Below are 19078 nucleotides of genomic sequence, written 5' to 3' on the forward strand. Positions count from 1 at the left end.
AGTAAAATAAATCCGAAAGACGTGCTGGAATGCGTTTCCGTCTTTTGTCCGGTTTCGGATCTTGGCACACTTGAGCCGTGTTTTATGGTTCGGTGAAATGCGTGACGACTGAAAGTCGGGTGTCGCTTTACCTTCCTGACAGTTGGACGCTTTAAGGAAATTTTGTATGAAAAGTATCGATTTCCATGCTCTTATTTTGCATCACAAAGGAATGAATGTAGATTCTCGTTTTTTTTGCCAAGTTGAACTCAAAAATTTATAAGAATTTTTAATTTCATGAAGCAACACGTGACAAAAACATTGAAGACCCAAAGTCTTCCTTTGTCCTTTTTCGATTTTTTTTACAAGTTTGCGAATATTCATTCCGGACATATCATCGTACGACGTGAGTTAAGCATAAAGTATTCCAACTTTTTGTGACAACTGCACATTGTGGTGAAGTACAGATTGAATTTATGATGGCACAGGTACCAAACTTTGACTCTTTGGTTGAACTGAAGCACGACAACATCAGTAAGGCTGATGCTGAAGTGTGATGGAAATTAATAACAAAAGTTTTCGTTGCTTGCGACAATATATTCATTGCCTACCGTGGATGGGCACAATGGACAAGCAATCTGGTGGATGCTCATAACAAATCATTGTCTTTTTTTGTTTTGAAATTAGTTCATGGCGCAAAATCAACATTTTACGAAGATTTTTGTTTTGTTTTGAAGATTAATGGATGGATACAGTTCATTCGCAACTTGAACTCACACGATGGGCGTGGTGATGACTGTTGAATGTTGTCACAGGCAGTACTATTTGACAAAGGCCTGTTGAAGGCCTTATCAGACTCAAGTAAATATTGAACAATCATTAGAGGCGAGTGATAGATTTAGCTGAAACTTAAATATATATTTTTTATTTATTATGTTTGTTTGCATACACGCGAGAGAAAGAAACACTCAATGTGAGTTGAGTAAAAGGTATTTGATTAAAAAAATAAAAATAGCCCTTAATGTGGACATGCATGAGCTACATTTCCTAGGGTTATTTTTAGCCTTCGTGAGGTGGGTTTTTCTTTTAAATTTTCTTTCACTTTCAAATTTATCTTCAGACATGGTATTCATAAACCTACCGTACCCGTAACGCTATGTTAAGAATGAAATGCTCAATCCCCGTCAAAGACAACTTTGGAATTACGCTTTTTACGCCATCCGGCAATAATCTCCTGCACTTCATCCAAGCTGCGTCCCTTGGTTTCGGGAATGTACAGAAAAACGAACCCAAACGTCAGCCCGGTGCTGACGGTAAACACCCAGAACGGCAGATACGCCCCAACATTGTCGAGCGCGACCTGGAACAACTTCACCACGGCGAAGATGACGGCACCGCTCAATATCCCAAACAGTGCGTTCGCGTAGGCACGAATGTTTTTGGGAAATATTTCACTCAGAATCGCAAACGGTACAGTCGCCAGACCGAATGCGTACGATATGACGAACAGCACAAGCCCGACGAATGAAATCCAACCGAAGCGTGCCACATCGACGTCTGCCGCGTCAAGCGTAAAGTAGATGGCTCCCAGCAACAGTCCGAGAAAGCTACCGGCCGCGGACCACAGCAGCAGCGGACGACGGCCAACACGATCGACCAGAAACACCGGAAATAGCACGGTTACCATTTGTACGACACCGAGCACGATGGACATTTCGGCATCGGTGAGATCGCTGGAAATCTGCGAAAAGATGGTCTGTGCGTAGCTGAGGATGGCCTGCATACCGGACAGCTGTATACCGACGGCAAGAATCAGCACGATGATGAGGTTGTTGCGATAAGCCGGTAGAAACAGTTCTCTCATCGAACCGCGCTCGCTGACAGTCCGTTCGATGGATTTTCGCGTACAGGCGAGCTCTTCGTCTACGGACGAGTTTCTTCGCAACCATTGGAGGCTTCTCTGTGCTTCCTCGTTGCGTCCCTTACCGAGCAGATAGTGCGGTGATTCCGGCATCCACACGAAGGTGAAAAGAAACACAACCGGTCCAAGCATTGAAAGCCAGGCAAGTGTCTCAAAGCCCACGTACGGACCGACGGAATATTCGTACAAAATACCCAGTTTGGCCATTACCGTGATGAGTGAAGCAGCTGCACCACGTACCCGGTCGGAGGTGATCTCGCCTATGTAGACGGGCGCAACACCGTACGCAATGCCGTACGAAACGCCGAACAGAAAGCGGGCAATGTAGAGCAATACTGACGTTCGTGCTAATGCGATCATAATCCATCCGGCAATCACGGGAAGAGCGCTGGCGATAAATGGCCACTTGCGACCAAATCGGTCGATGGTGAGTCCGGCGAGAACCATACCGAAGATGCCTCCAATTGCTTGAATCGAAACGATCCACGAACCAGCATCAGCCGTAATCGATACCGGCGGGTTTGGTTCCGTCAGTAGCTTTGGCAGGGCCGGCGAAGACCATGCGTTCGAGCATACGACCATGAATATGCACAGAGTAGCTGAAAAAATTTAAGAAACTGTATAATAAGGAAAAATGTTGGGAAATTGTGTACCAAACTTACCCGAAAGTGAGGCTAAATATTCATTTCTATACCGCAACAGGCGCACAAACCAGCTTGAAGTTGTCATGGTGAGGAACTGAGATGAACTGAAACCAGGGTTGCTAAAGCATTTCAAGTGGAGATGACGTTTTTAGCCAAACAAAAACAAAACTTATCGTCGAGTGTACCGTATCATTAGGCGTTACCCAAGTAGAAATTGTCAAGCGAAATATAGGCCCGAGGGGGTGAGAAGGGTAAAAATTTGCTCGAATCGTGAGATGGAAGAATCTTTGCCGTAAGTAAGAGCAGGACGACGATAAAAGTCTATGATGGTGTTGGTGAACGTCAGCCATCCTATGGCGGCATTTTCAAAACAAAAACAAATCGTATGTCCTAACGAATATACGCTGAACGTATATTCATATTTCCTGCGTGTTTTGAGTGTTTTGTGGCTCCCATTTTGGTGAAAAAGTGTTTAATAATGTGTAATAAAAAATGTTTAGAGAAAAGTAGAGTGTTATTCTAACATGCTGAAGTTATTTTGGGACAGTTTTGAAAGGAATCAGAAGCAGATAAGTTAGCGCCAGTTCAGAAGGACTAGGTAAGTTGCATTTTTTTTCTTTGTGTGCTGTGTTTTATTATATTCATATAATAAACCACACGACAACGAGCGTTTAATTGAACATATAATTTTGCTATGTTTCAGCAAATGGGATAGCCGGACGTTAAAGCGGAAGTACAGGAGTGTTCTAGGGGAATAGATTTACGAAACGGAGTGTTCGTAGACGAACGACAATTGGAATCAAGCCGGGACGGAAGAAGAGGGTAAATATACTGAGACTCATAGTTCAAATATGCTAAAGATTTGGGATTGTCTCTTAAAACTAATAGTTTAACTGTAATTGAAAGATATGTTGTTTTTAACTCTATTATTAATGCTATTTGTTTTCTTTGCTTAGGAGTATAAAACCACCATTCAATGTGCCGCTACGAGTTGATAAACAGTTGATAACTGTTGTAGGATGTCTGTTGAAGGCTTGTAAAGTGTTCTTGGATAATGTTTTCGGTAAGTATTATAGCAGTGCAAGATAATCATTTGCCTACTTTATCGTAATGTCTTTTCTTCTTGGCTCGTTTTAGGTCCACCCGAAATAGTTTGTAGGAAACCCACTCACTATTGCGACATCCGACTGATTAGTTTGCATTTGGCTCGATCAATGAGCTGGCTATGCTCCTATACGCATCGTGCCGAACGGATAGTTGATGAGCAACGTCCTGGGAGGACATGAGCCTAACTTCTTCTAACGGTTGCACATTAGCGTTAATATTAAAGAATTAGCATAATTGTTTAGTCAAACAGCTTAATTAGCTCTCTACGCAAGCGTATGTGTCGTCAATTTAAACAAAAATAGTGAACGCGTAGATTACCTTTCGCAGGATAGTCATGTAGAAGTGAACAGATATGATGTAGGTAACTAAAGTTTCGCTATAAAGGATAGTGTTTTGTAAACTGCCCTCAACGTATTAGTCAGATTTTTGTAAAAAGAATATAACTATACTATAAGCTAGAACAGTATCGGTTCATTACGCCACATATATGTAGAATAACAGAGTTTAAGAACTAGATAAGGCATGCCGAAACTTCGCCAGGTTGAAAAAAACATGCGCGTATATTTTAGTTAAAATAATGGTGATTACGTATAGGGCATAGTAAGGAGTTGTCCTTTCCTACAAAAAATGTAAAGCTTTAAAAAATAAGATACGTTACGTATTGTACCGAAGGCATTGTTTAAAGCGATAAGAAACTGTCTACAGATTCGTAAGATCAATAAATTACAAAATCAAATCTAATTTACATAATCGGTTTATCATTGTAATACCCAAACAAAAGAAAAGCTATCACGAACATAAACAATAAAAAACGATTTCGGCGTTCCACCGTCTAGAAAGCACCAAACACATTTGTTTTGACGCCAGCCGCAGATCGATAAAAAAGATCATGTGAATAGCAGCGATCCCGTTACAACCATGGACCATGCCTGAAACCTCGGTGAGTAAAGAAATTTTCTCTAATTAAAAAATATATGTTCTCTTCCTATCTCATTCGCAGACGCAAATCTAAAAATAGATCGGATATCTACAACAGTCGCGCGCGCTGTTGTAAGGAATTAGAAGCAAGCAAGAAGGATAGGATCACACATAACCTCTTTTTTTCGCCTACGGTAAGGCCGGCTGACAAGTAGGTGTAAATGTGTTCGTGTCGCCATGATTTCTCTTGTGTGCGTGCCATCCCACCTCCGGATAAGCTGCCGATCCGCAAAGTCCATTGAAAAAAGCCAAAAAACTGCTCGATATTTCTACTTGGGTATGGTCAGATAATGAGCACTTTATTACGGTTGGCAAGATGATGCGCAAGACCCAGAAGCAAGAGCGAGAACGATAGTAAATACGATAACGATAGCTGGGATGGTTATTGGTGAAATAAAGACTAGCCTTAAAAAGTACACGCTGTCGATTAGATTGTTGTCATATGTCTACCCGTAATGTTCTCGGAGTGGTTTCTTTGCATTCCTAGTTACCTTGATAGTAGATGTAGAGTGCAATTGCTGCTAATGTTTAACGTCTAGAGCAAAGTGGGTATAATATACAGGTGGGCTTATCCCTAATGCTTTGACAACTGCGCTGTAAAAAAATACAAAAAAGATTTGACAGATCGCGTTACGGTCATTTGAGCATGTGTGTGAAAAAGCGTACCTCGTGTACAGAGTGACCAGATTATTTTCTACGATACGTGTGGTTTGCATACAAAAGATATTGCCATGAAAAATGAATTAGGACATGCATTTATGGCTTCTTGACCAATATTAAGGAAAATCTGTGATTTTCGGAAGGATTCATGAAACATCGGTAGTTTCAGGGTGCTCGTCTGTGAATCGGTAGGGTTATCAAAAATCGGTAGTTCTGGTCACACTGGTTGTGTGTATCGTTGTGGAGGTGTAAAGGTACGCATGGAAACCGTAACGCGAAACGTCAAACGGGTATTTAAAAATGGCCTGCTGAAAAGAGCTATAAGCCCACCTGTATATTATACCCACTTTGGTCTAGAGCGAGCGTAGACATGTAAACATTGCGAAGTTCAATCTTCTACAAGGTTATTCTCTTTTATACGAGATGTATCTTTAGGCGAAAGATTGCAAAAGATAAGATAAAATGTTTGCTAAAAATTATATCTTAAATTGAGGTTATGAGAGATTTCTCCTCAGGGTTTTGAGGTCAAATACTTCTATATGCTAAGACTATTTTCTAATCGGGTTTTCAAGATTTTTTTCTTTTGTGATAAATTCACGATAGATGGTCCATTTAAAACAGTAATAATTTGAGTATGAAATGAACCGTATCACAGCATGTGTTTTGTGTGTATTTATTTAATAACTGTTGAGAGTCCTTCGACCACTGAAAAGACCTTAATGCGTCCGACGATCGTTATCCACCTTATAGGAACCAAGCCTCGGAAAGTCCCTAAAGTCATGGTTATTGCATCTTCAGATCTTATTTTCTTTAATAAACGAGAAAATGAAAATTGATCTGTAATAAAGATCAAGTGACTAAAGAAGTTGTTATATTTCAAATGCTCTCGACGAGATCCTCTCACTTGTTATCTTGCTTAGTTAAACTTTCAATTTCGCATGATTTTGAAGGCTTTTGATTTTAACCCCAGTTCATCATTTACCTCAAAAAAGAGATTTTGCGGTCTGGAAAATTTCGTCCTAAAGCAATAGTAGGAGAACTAGCGATTAAACAGCATCAAATGCATTCATGTGTGAAGAAGAAGCAAATACTAATGAAAAGTTCATCTATTGCAAAAAAAGCAACCATAACGCACATGCAAAAACCCCCTCTACGCACGATGCTTTACATAAACCGTGCATTGTACATAAACACTTCGCATCGTGGAAAACCTCATAAAAAGACAACCATCCGAGCGGAAACTATCATTTTGTCGAACAATCGGCTAGACCAACTGGAAGGCGCTTGAAAACATCGATGTTTCTAGTGCTTGTTTGTGCGCCGATGGGAAGCTTCAGCTTCAGATACCGATGGCACTTATTTTGTAGCTATTTTCTCTTCCGTTCACTTCCGTTCCCAGAAAGTCTTCCGGTATTGCAGCATCTTCATATGCAGCATCTTCTGCTGTTGCGTTGCGAAACATTCCGTTTGCAAACTAAAGCGAGCATTTTGTCGACGAAACGCGAACGGCGAAAACCGAGGCAACCCGAGGCCGGAGATGTGTAAATTCTCCCGGGGGTAGGAAAAAGCATATTTGCAATTCCAATTTTGCTTTTATGAATTGTGCTTAGCGAACCGTCGAGGCGTGTCTTGGCTCACCAGCATGGCAGCGTTCGATGATAGCCGTGGGCCATTCCGTGTGAGGAATCTTACATCCGGCGCAGAGCAACAGACGCCAGGGGACGGACAAGGGGGCTTCCGGTTTTTGTGAAAATGAAGCAAGAAAAGCGATAGGCAAAAGGTCGTTAATGAAAGCGAATGATCACAATTGATTGATGACTCCACGCTGGCACATTCCGGCACGGGGGCCGATTTGCTTCGGGCGCATCAGCCGAAGCAACGTTAAGGTGCGTGTGGTCGTGATGGAACGTTGAGGTAATCCTCCGGTACACGCTTCTTGATCTCGTACATATTACACAGTGTTCGATTTCCCTGGAGAAATATTGAGTAATTTATTTTAATCTGTATGCCGCTCCACATTCGATTGAGGGCAGCACTGTCTGCATGTCGTATGCGAAAGCTGTACTATCCAAATGCAAATCATTCCCCAGGGCTGGGAGGCTTATTGCACGTCTGCTTTTTGCTGGTTTGTTTATGATTTTATTCAAAGCCAATGAACAGATGTTGGCAGAGTGTATCATAAGAATTTTTTTTGTGGAAGTCTATTTTAAAAATATGTTGGAAACAAGGTGCTATCTTTCGTATATGGGGAAGATTTATGTATTTAAAAATCATTTCCCAACCCTAAATCACTGCTATTTATCTTAAACTAAATCTCGAACTCTCTTTAAAATAAATATCAACCAAAATATTGATTCTGACTGACAATAAGTTACATTTTTTATGTCTGATTAGAAAAATAATATATAATCTATAATATTTACGATCGTATCCATCTCAAAGGAACGAATTCGTTGCACAAATAAGCTGTTTAAATTTACCAAAAAAAAACCTGACTAAAATCCTCCTTTTTTAAAATTTTACAGACTTCACGTCTTTCGTCGTGCCACGCTGTTTTGGCCCCGATTGTCGCTCCATATCGAACCGTTCAGCTGCAATCAATGGGGATATTGTATTTTTAACATTTCATCCTGCGGTTTGCGCTTTACCCTTGTCACCACACTTTACGGCGGCACCATTTTCATGAGATGAAGACAAACACACAGACACAGACACAAACATACGTATAAATAAATGTTTCTCCCTTCGATCCGATCGGTACTGAATGGTAAATGCTGCTTGAAACATTCGGTACTGCGTCGTGTGAAAACTCGAACCGATTTTGTCACTTGCACTTTACCCGTCGCTGGTTTTTGGTGAGCTTGTACGTGTGCGGGTGGAGTTTTGGCATAGGTTTTCGACGCTTCGGTGCCATCGTGGAAATTGGAGTAAGAAGCAACAAAAAAAGAAGACAGACACAAAATGAAGCCAACTCGAAATGTGTTTTCGATGTGCTGACGATCGCAAAAAAAAAACCGGTACGATGGAAATCGAAAAATTGACCTTAATCCGGTAAACGGAACCCACGGTGCCACAAAGTCGTGCTGAGGCGGGAACGATAGAAAACCGTACGATAGGATTTATCACGGTGCAGTGAAATGGTTAACATGGGGCGAGCTTGCATTTGGAAAACACCAATTGCTAATCGAATAAAGTCGATAAGTTAAAGAAGAATGAAATGAGGGAAATCAAGCGAAAAGGGGGTGGGGTGGGGGGGGAGGTTATGTCATACGCGCCCCCAAAAGGGTAACGATGTGTGTATTTGTTAAATCACCACAAACGGGCACATTTGTTCATTTGAGCTGAAGTTTTGCTGCATTTCTGGTTTGGATCTTTGCTGTGTGAATGAGATAAAAAAAGCCTGGGAAATGCAATTATCTTTCCACTTGATGATCTATTCATTTCAGTGGATGTGGACAGTAAAAATCGTTCAAAAATCGATTTCGTAGTGTAAAAAACAGATAACATTATCATTTATTTATCTTGTCCTAGCACGTAATCGTTCTGATGGGCACGAATCGGTTCGTTAAGCTGTATTCAATATACAGTTCAGTTGGGAAAAATAAAATTAAATAATGAGAAATTTTCTTTATAGCCTTTAAAAAATGGAGAAACTTTGTTGTAAACATCTTCTCATGAGAAAAATACTCTGGCACTATAAACCACCGGAAGCCTCTAGTGTGTTTGTGAGGCTGTCTATGAGTTCGCCTTACTCAGCTCAAAGATGTATAGGTTCATGTTTACATTTGTTTCCTGGCCATACAGATACATATCGTGAGGAATGTCAACAGCGGTCGTTTGATATGTTTGTTTTGACGTATACAACAAACATCCCTTCATTGTACACAAAGTCTATATTCTCATTATAAATGCAAATTGATTATCAAGTGATTTATACGTTGAATCGTTTTTCTTGAGTAGGAGAATCTCATGTTAGTTTCTTAAGTAAAGTTTATGTAGCAACATTTGTGCCAAGTTTTAAGTGATACTCTAAAACAATTATGATAATATTTTTATCGGAGAAATTAAATTGACATGACTTCAAGGTACTAAAGGAAATTACCTTGGAATAAATGTGAATTCTTCGACCTTTGTTGATTGCCATGATAAGATTAACTAAAACGAAGTACACCTTGATCAATTTAAGAGCTCCATCAATAGCCCCATATTCTTGGATTGGTTTTCGGTTCTTTTTTGTCACTCCATACATCCCACACAGTTTTCCTCCGCAGAAGCTAGTGCACAATCATGCCACAAAGTACAACAATAATCCCCTCAAAATATAAATATTAGTACCATTCCACACGCTTCTATTCCGTGAACTGAAGAATCAAGGAAAATGGACAATTGTACCTCCTTAGCAGTGTTTGCCCGATAAATGCTGCAGTAACATGGCGAGTCCTCGAAAACATTCCTGTCACGTTCGCGACCCACATACATTATTCATCCGTCCCAAAAGTAAAAGTAAAAATCCCACTGACCCGCGGGACAACGACGAGATTAAAGCATCTCCGGTGTCTACGGTGATGGTGTGAGGGATCTTTGTGTCCTATTTATCAGATGGGGGAGGCGAGGTTGTTTATAATTTTGCCTCCCATCAATGTCACGGCCAGCGTGACAATGGCATTCCTAGTGGAGGGGTTTTTGGCCGCATTCGAAAAGCCCTCGAGCTCCCAATAGGGTCCGTTGTCAGAAGAGATTTTCGAACTCAGACACGGGAAAATTGAAGTGTCATTTTTCTCCATTTTCTCCACTCATTATTGTTGGCGTTACTTTTTGTGACATTAGGCACTGGGCAAGCATTATTCTTGAGCTGTTCTGTTCTGTTTCGCTTTCCTTTCGAGAACATTTTTCAGGCTCACAGGATTTGCCACACAATGTGGTCTCGGAGAGTGAAAACATTCCAAAATGTTCCATTCCACAACTGTGTTTTCGATGTTGAGCTGCAAGAAGGCAAAAAAGGCTGCAAAACAATGACGAAGCACATAATCGGTGGCAATTTGTCATAAGAATACCACCATTCGTGGGCATGGAGGAAGATTTTGGTGAAGATTTTCTGTAATGAGTGATTTCATATTATCAACAGATAAGGCCACGGGATTCCTGGAAACAGCTTTAAGTTTCCGGATTTCTTTTAATCTGTTAAATACTTGAAGCTTTTAATTATTCTACTGAGAAATTGAGTTGTGTTGCATCTTCGAATTATTTCATAAATGCTTCATAAATAAGAACTTATCATACTTTAATTGCTGGTAGTTGGACGAGAGTGATACTTTAAGGTTAAATATTTATCTCTCTTCCTCCTTCTCGAACAGAATCCACCTCGTCCATAAAGAGTTCAGAGATGCATTAACTAGATATCTTTGCTCCATAACCCAGGTCAGATCGAGATCAGTTGTTTTTACCGGTGATTAACATGCCATTCGTTTATGGAAAGGGTTCTTGTGAGCATATAAATCCTGGCTCGTTCGGTTGGGACACTAAACCAAACCACCTGAACGCAGGTGAGTCGTCGAATTCCCCAAGGACATCTAAGCTTTAGAAGCTTCAGAAGCTCTGTTACAACTATGAGCTGGGTTTTTGCATGGGATTGAAAATATCCACCATTCACATGGAACCAAAACACTGCACTCTCGGTCGGAGACATCCTCCAACGCTTTTTCCCTCTATCACAACATCCTTTTGCAACGCAGATCTTGGTATTAGTACGACACGAAGGTTGCCACTAGAAGCTCACCCTCGGTGGAACTATTCCATTTTCCGGCAACGATGAATTGAAAGTGTCCAACGGGGAATCATATTTCAGACGCTCCAACCGGGCAGATAATAATTTAAAATATTACATGCACCATTACCGCAATGCACGAGAGGCGGATGACGATGGGAAGGTTGGAATGGTTGACGAAGGCGGTACGCTTCCTTCTCATACTCTCATCGGAAACAGTAAGCTCTGCACTAAAAAGAATTACAAATTGCTGCTTGAAAAACTACTCACCATCGTTTATGACCGAGTAAACGGAAGCGAAACTATGGAAAAATGTTTTTTCCACGCTTTTCCGGGGAAGGTTTTCATTTTGTTCCCTTTAAATAGATTTGGTTACCATTTTCTCTCTTCTTTTTTGTTATTGGGTTTTGTTCTGCTGTTTGAAAATATAATATTATTCTTCATGGTGAATTGAATCTCTCTTTTTCGAACGTTTACGATGTGCATTCTGAAGTTTTAGATTAGTTCTGGGAAATAGATCGAACTAATGCTACAGAGTTGCACTAGAATTAGTTCTTTAAGAGATTTCTAGAATAATCTGCAATATGTAAGTGAAACTAATAGCTGACGTCCTTATGACGACGTCTCCACAAAGGCCTTTAAAAGAATTCTTTTCAATTTAACCGATGGCGTTTCAATATCATCTGCAGCAGCTTCCGATAGACAACTCAAAGGACCTATGAACCCCTTCATGAACTCGACTAGTTATCCTCAGTTGCAAGACACACGCTTGTTATGACACCGGCATTATCTTCAACCCTGATGGAAAAAGGTATTGATTGAAGCGAAAGCTTGATTAATGATGATCCAACGTGAGCTGACAAGCTGTTGGAGTGTTTTTTGATGAGAAATTACTGGAGGCTTGTAACTGTTAAAGCTAACTGATGTGAAAGCTTCACCATGTGTTAAATATTGCAAGATTTATTTTCAATCAAGAAGAAACACATGGAACTCATTTATCATAATTGTTTCAGGCAATGTATGAACAACTTAGTTCTCGTCTGCCTTTCAACATCCTTCTAATATACCAAAGTACTTTACTTTAAGGAAGGTTGGTAGACTTTCGCCAAGTGAACTTTAATTAAACGTTCATTCAGATACGAATTGCTTTATTATTCAATTAAACCATACTCATGTGCCATCAAACGAACGATTGTACAGTCTAATTCCCTAGATGTAGAAGATAATTCCAACTTTCTCTCTCTCCATCTGTTGTTTATTGGCAAACATTGTGCTACTGATGATGAAACACGATTGTAGTGAGATGTATCATTTGATATTTGCCGATTGCACGCACAATCTGTATCACCATCGTAATGGCGTTTTAGCACATTCAAGTACATATGCCAACCCACACACTGACAACTTTGTGCTGCATCGATCAAAGGACAACTCTCGACACTCAACGCATTGCGTTCGGCACGGACTAACACACAGTAAAGGTCTTTGGTACGCGCTGTCTGCTGTGAAGTGTCACTTAACCGCAGCAAACGAGCCTGTCGCTGTCAAGTTAATAACTAGCAAATCCACTTTGGCTCTACACAATCCGTCCTGATTATCACATTCCTTTCGTCCCAGTCGGCCCACCACCACCACTGATGGGGGGGGGGGGGGAGGGGGGGGGATTCCCAAGCAGTCATAAGCCATCACTTCATCACTCCCACGAATGGCGTTACTTTCGAAACGGTGTTAAACGTGTCGCTTTCATCCTTTTCCAGCGCTTCAAGGCAGAATTTGATTGATCGTTTTTATTCGTGTACCCTTAGGCCTCCCGGCGGACCGGTTTAATCGATTGGGCGGGTGTGAGAAAATATTTTGGCAAGCCGCGTGGGTCGCGTGTCTTGTGGCAATGCGTCATGTTTCGATCGACCCACGGGAATGCATCCTACATCCCTTCCCGCTATGGATTGTTTTGTGCTGTTTAGTTACTCTTTCTACGAACGGGAACGGGAATCCCTTTCCCGGTAACAGGATACGTGACATATGATAACGAGGAAATATAGCAATTGATGGTAAGTTCGTGACAATTATGTGCCTTGGAACACTTCAAATAAAAATTGATTGTAGTTTGAACGATTTTCTTTATTGGGCTAATGTTTGTTTTGAAAGTTTTTTTTTCCTTTATATTTGTTTGCATCATCTTGTTATAAACTCATATGTCCATAAAATTTAGTTGAATATTGCCTTTTTAAATGGTACATAATATTCAGGTTTTTATGATGAGTATTTTTAGCACAAATATGAAATGATAACATTTCCTCAACATCAGCACTTTTTCTGGATCACAAAGACGATTCAGATTCCCTTAAAGACCCCATTTTATTTGAGTGCTAAATATTATGGTAGAATCAGCTTCCCAGAATAGCACACTTTCACACTTTCTCCCCGGGGAAAATCATGTTTGTTGATCACCATCTCAAAAGCAAATACTTTCGCTTGATGTAATTGCTGCGGCAGAAAAGCTGCGGGAACAATGTCGTACTCTAAGCTTTGCGGTGGTTATTTTGGAAATTTATATTTGGAATTATATTTGGAAGGATAGCATGGACTGACTATCCTGCTATGTGGTAAAATAAGTCTTGATACGGCCAGGCCGTTCTAACTGAGCAAAAAAAAAAAATTACTTGCAATTGCAGGAATATTTGCCCGTAGGACAAATAAAGGTGGGTAATCGTACCAGACTTATCTGCGACATACTTCGCTCAAGCAACTACCTCAAAGGACTGCACCGACTCACCGACGAAGTTGTTAATGAAACTTCCCGACTATGTCGCAATGATGCTGAGTGCACTGGTGGCTTTAGACGTAGCATTTCATCCTCAAGCTCGTTCGAAGCATCAGAAGCGCTGGTGTAGTGTGAAAAACCTCCGCACAAAGTGGTTGTACCTACGAAGCCCGCCAGCTTTATGAACCTTTAAGAGCTCGTTCAGCATCAATTGTTGCTTGGCCAGGCGTGCTTGTTTACCAACGCTTTCCCATTCCGTCGAAACCAGTGAACATCGCTTAAGCACACGTTTGCGTTAGTTTATTACCATCCCGTGACCCGTTCAACCTTGCTTCGTTGGGTTTTTTTGCTGAAACATTACATGTTTGTCTGTGTAAGAAGAGAGAAGGTTCTGCACCTTGTTTTCTAGCCGTGTGATGAAAACCTTAAAGATAGTCCCAACAGCAAGCGAGAAGACAAGCTTATCGTTCTACTACCACAAGTTGCACTGCTTGGTTTACATCACAACATTTCTTATGTAATTGAAAACTATATCAGTTTGACGTGAGTTGCATCTCAGATGGGGTTTGAGAGTTGTTTTATATCCGCCGTTAGTAGAGAGGATTTTTTTTCTTCAAAGACAACAAAACACCCCAAACCGTTCGTTGCGCTCGGAGCCCGCAGCTCCACATGGCAACGAATCAGCCACAAGGAAGTTAAGAGAATGAACCCTTCAGAAAATATGCATGAAAGTCGGTAAACAAGCAGAAATGTATGCTGCTATGGATTAAAAATTCTATTACGATCAACAAAAGCAAAACCACATGCAATCATAAGCTTTTAGATTGCTCTGCTCGCCATGCAGATGTGGCGATCTTGCTTCGGTGCACTATTGCAACATGCCAAAAAGCTTCCAAGTTTGGTCGAATCAAAAAGACGGTGAAGTGGTGAATGGTAAAGTGCATATTTTGCACACTTCTGAGTGGTGCCTAATATTTGGGAGGATATTAAGTAACATGTTTTTTTTTGCAAAACAAGGGATTTAGAGTATGCATTCTTTGTGAAGAAAGTCTCAACCATTCGGAAAATTTCAGTTCACATTTCAGGCACTAAAAGAATGTAGAATTAAAAATTGTATAAAAATAAAATATTTTAACTCTCCTCATAAAGGTAGATGAGTGACCGCATTACACTCGACAGAATCAATATTTAATGACCATCCAATTGGGAAATCAAACATCATCTTGCCGAAAGCTGGTTGATAATACGCCCGGCCATTTTATCAGCATTTTCACATCGAACTCGTTAATAGCCACAGACACATTTTCCACTTGGGATCAATAATACGTGACAGACGGTACGGTGCGGGAAACGGGCACGCATATGCACACGTTGTAATGTTTTACGGCAAGAGTGATTCCCGACCATCATTAAATCCGACAGCGTTCGGTCATAATAGCGGTGGAAGATTAATATCAAAAGCTGTTGACAAAACGCATAAAGGGAGAAATAAAAATCCAATTACCAAGGCCGCTAAAGCGATTTACGCCGAGTGTCGACAAAACGGGCTGCTAAATGGTTGCACCATGGTCGTTAAGCTATCGTGATTTAAATGGTGACTCGATGGCGCGCGCTGTATCTCCATGTAGTCCATGTGGGGAATGCGGTGTATCACTTTATTGTTTCATGTAAATTGACTTTACAAACCGAGGATAGATTGATGTGATGGAATAGGCCTTTTTGGTTAGCGTTTAGCACATTCGCAGGAATCGACTTTTCTTTATTAGGAATATCATTATCATGCGGTCATGTGGAATGAACCGTGTCCCCGTGTGTACGTGTGTTATTTAATGTACCCAACAAAGCGCAAAATATTTGTATTTACATGCAAATGTGTACTTTAAATGTTGCACAGCATCCGTGTGATTAAAATATCTGTTGATCAACCGCTTCCCGGTGTGTGTGTAAAACACATTTGCCAACAGAACGTACCACATTTTAAAGCTGGCAAACATGCAACACTGTTTTCGGGATGAAATGACTTGCGAAAAGCGCCATAAAAAAAATTGAAACACATTTTCAAACCCCCCCTTCCCCCCACACTATTCGTCGGAAAACCCTAACGACAGATTTATGTCTTCCGGCTTTCTGAACTATCTTCCACAGCCGTAAAAGCTCAACGTTTTATGCTTACGATAGCATAAACGCGGAACGATTTTACTTTGCGCATTTTGCTTCGTTTTTTCCTTTACAAACGATGTTTTCTATTTCGCGAAACGTTATAAATCTTTGAATGTAGCTTCCGTTTCCGTGGTGTAGCTAATGTTGCACCGTCAGTGACTGGTGTGGTTGGTGAGTTATTTAGAGGTGAGTAAAAAATGTATTTTGATTTTTTAGACTTTAATCAAACTTTTGGTTTCAATCATTTTTAACATTGCCGATGAACGATGGGCTGAACGAATGAAAATGATTTTAATGAAGCTTTTTTCCTTCTAAAGGAATTATTTGTTTTTAATTCCAAGTTATGTACAATATGTTAAAATAACTAATTTGAACTTAATTTCAATTATGTCTTCATATCAGAAAGAATGGCAGCCTTTAAATATTGTTTTATGCCTACTATTGCTTTTTTTCTGCATGGAAGAGAACGTCTTCGTTGTATATTTCATCCAAGATGAGTTAAACAAGTTCAAATAGAGCAATTTTAAACCGCCTGTTTGTCTACGAGTACCGAGCCTGCTTTGAAAGCTGCAACTATTGAAGATGAAAATTCAATCATCATTCAATTGGGTGCATCCGTCTCCCTGTACATTAGTTGTGTTTTCTCATTTTCTTTTTCATTTGTTAGATGAACAGTAGAATCAAACAAATGTTTCAAACCCAACAACTGCGGGTAGTTCTTTGATGCATTTTCCCGGGACTGAAGTTATGTGTATAGCATTTCTTAGAACGTCTTGGTAGTACCGCTGCTTTGGATTGAAATGAGAAATTCCAACAAGAATTCAATTCCCATTAATCAGTTTCCCTTTCGTGAACAGTGCGGAGTTTGCAACGTTGTTACGGGTAGAATCATTTTAATGATCTCTCACAGAACAAAGTTTCGATTGGCAATCATAGATGAAATGCATTCGATAGAAAAGCAATTGTCTGGAAGTATTGGTACAATGCGTTTCCTAGTAAATTAATTAATTTCGGTACAAACAAATGGAAGGAATGGTAACCACTTGAGAATGGTTTTATAAAACAAAGCTTTCTTTTTGAGTGCATTATTTCAATTAACTTTCGTTTAATATTGGTAAAAGTTTTTATTTTTATTTCATACTACGATTTTATGAAATTTTTTAATAAAAAAATCTATAAAAAGGCATCGTTAAAATCGTGCCACGTTTGTTCCTGGAGAACTGTGCTTTAATTATAATCCATACCAGCATCGTGTCGTTCATGCTGGCCGTTTCTTCGTGCTCAGTACAAAATGATTCATTTGCACTCGTTGTTGTGTCATAAAGTATATTTTAATGAAATTTAACATGTCACACACGAGCCACGAGGTACGGGCGTGATGTAATAAAACAAATGATTTCACCGTACAAGCTTCGGGAAGGGTTTTACTTTTTCCACTACAACAGTACGCTGCCATCCGTTGCAGTTGATGTATTTGTTTCTGGTTTTTGGTTACCGGATTCTGCTTCGTTTTTTTTTTTGAGGGGGCCATCACTGCCTTCCGTTGCCATGTCGTTAAGGTGATGGAATGTTGGTTTTATCCTTCACCGACCGTACAGTTATGAGTGTTGATATGCGACTCTGAAGGATTGAAATTGACTTTAACTGCTGGAATGTAAAATACAAAAACCACCAGCATATAACAAATGCGTCCGACGAAAGGGGGGAAGGGAAAGACGGTAAAATGGAGGAAACGAAAAGCCATGTTCTCATAGCATGGTCGCTGTCGCTTTCAATCGTATGTGTGCATTTCACACATTTCAGCACGGGTACCTTGTAACACTGGTTCCTGGTTCCACCGTTCAAAACCGTGCATACGGTATTTTGATGAAGGTATGGTTTTTTGTCAAGATTTTTTTTTTGGCCCCATCTTTGGCATTGTGCAGTATGAAATGGGGTTCGGGTTATGGTTTTGTGCATGATGAAAAATGTTTCCATGTTTTGTTTGCTTTTGGCTTTTATTTAATTTATTGCCGTCAAACTCGTGACGACCGACTCCTGGACGGGTGGTACCGAGATCAAGTTTTTGCAGGAGAAAAAAAAACCCTATACATATAACGTTTACCGAAGTGGAATGATCGATACTAACAAGCAAATATGGGGATGAGAAAATGAATTTGCAAGATTGTTTGTGAAAGGTTTTAACTTGTTTCTTTTGTGAGCTTTTGCAAGGTGAAACCGATTCTGTGCAAAGCTTTCCGTTACTTACACATTTTCAAAGCTTTGTACGGAATCAATGTTATTTTCAACAAAATTGAGAAAGTGTGAAAAAAAAGAAATAAAAAAACGTTAATACTTAAAATTGAAGAAATGGAGACGCATGGTCAAATAAGAAATGGAGACGCATGGTCTTTCACGAATGAAGCGCAAACACCCCAAAGCACAAGAACCAAAGTTTAATTCAAGATACCAACCATGTTACTATTCATGCAAATTTAGTTAGCGGAGTTAAAATAAAGCTCCCCGTTAAATAACTTTATTTACATATGATGTCATAAATTAAAACAGCTTATTGAGAAATGGCAGCGTAATCTCAGCCACATATTAATTGTTCTAAAATATGGTTCCGAAGAACCGTTAGGTAAATGATATCTCCATTCATGTTCAAGACCTCTGCCAGTGTCTGCATGTTGAAGGTTTCATAATCTTATTTCCCATTTCATTTCAATTCTAACCAATTTTCATGACTTCCGGGGTTAGTATGTGGTTACCATAAGTTCTCTTCTACGCAAGACTAGCAGATGTTTGAGGTTATGGTCCATTGCTACGCTTAGTGCTTTTTACTGCAAACATAAAGTAGACAAAATTAACACCGAACTCAAAATTTTGTCTTCGAATGAAGCGAAGGAGTATCATATGAACTATTTGCCTTTGCCATTCGCTGGGAAGTAATAACTAACTTTAAAAATTGAAATGTTTGACTCATTTTATCACATTGATTTTAAAGAGGTTCCCTTCTTCATCACTGTGTATTTAATGTTTTATCTTATTTTATAAAGAATTGAAAAGAGCCATTGTTTCACAAATTTGTCACCGAAAGGAACGTTTCCGGTCAGACTCGC

General features: G+C 40.0%; 2 protein-coding genes across 2 annotated transcripts in view; one reads left to right on the forward strand and one right to left on the reverse strand.

Moving 5' to 3' along the window:
* Window positions 1-19078, forward strand: part of LOC125763339 (laminin subunit alpha-1) — a 272329-nt gene that overhangs the window by 28402 nt on the left and 224849 nt on the right. The gene's annotated exons all lie outside the window — the stretch shown is intronic.
* On the reverse strand, window positions 877-2741 carry LOC125763476 (facilitated trehalose transporter Tret1-like). Its single transcript, XM_049426713.1, has 2 exons — window positions 2563-2741; window positions 877-2499 (listed from the first exon to the last, which is right to left on the reverse strand). Exons 1-2 carry the CDS (start codon window positions 2627-2629, stop codon window positions 1154-1156), a joined length of 1413 nt encoding a protein of 470 aa, XP_049282670.1. The 5' UTR covers window positions 2630-2741; the 3' UTR covers window positions 877-1153.

The sequence above is a fragment of the Anopheles funestus genome, chromosome 2RL (genome assembly GCF_943734845.2).
Source record: "Anopheles funestus chromosome 2RL, idAnoFuneDA-416_04, whole genome shotgun sequence".
Taxonomy (NCBI): Eukaryota; Metazoa; Arthropoda; class Insecta; order Diptera; family Culicidae; genus Anopheles; species Anopheles funestus.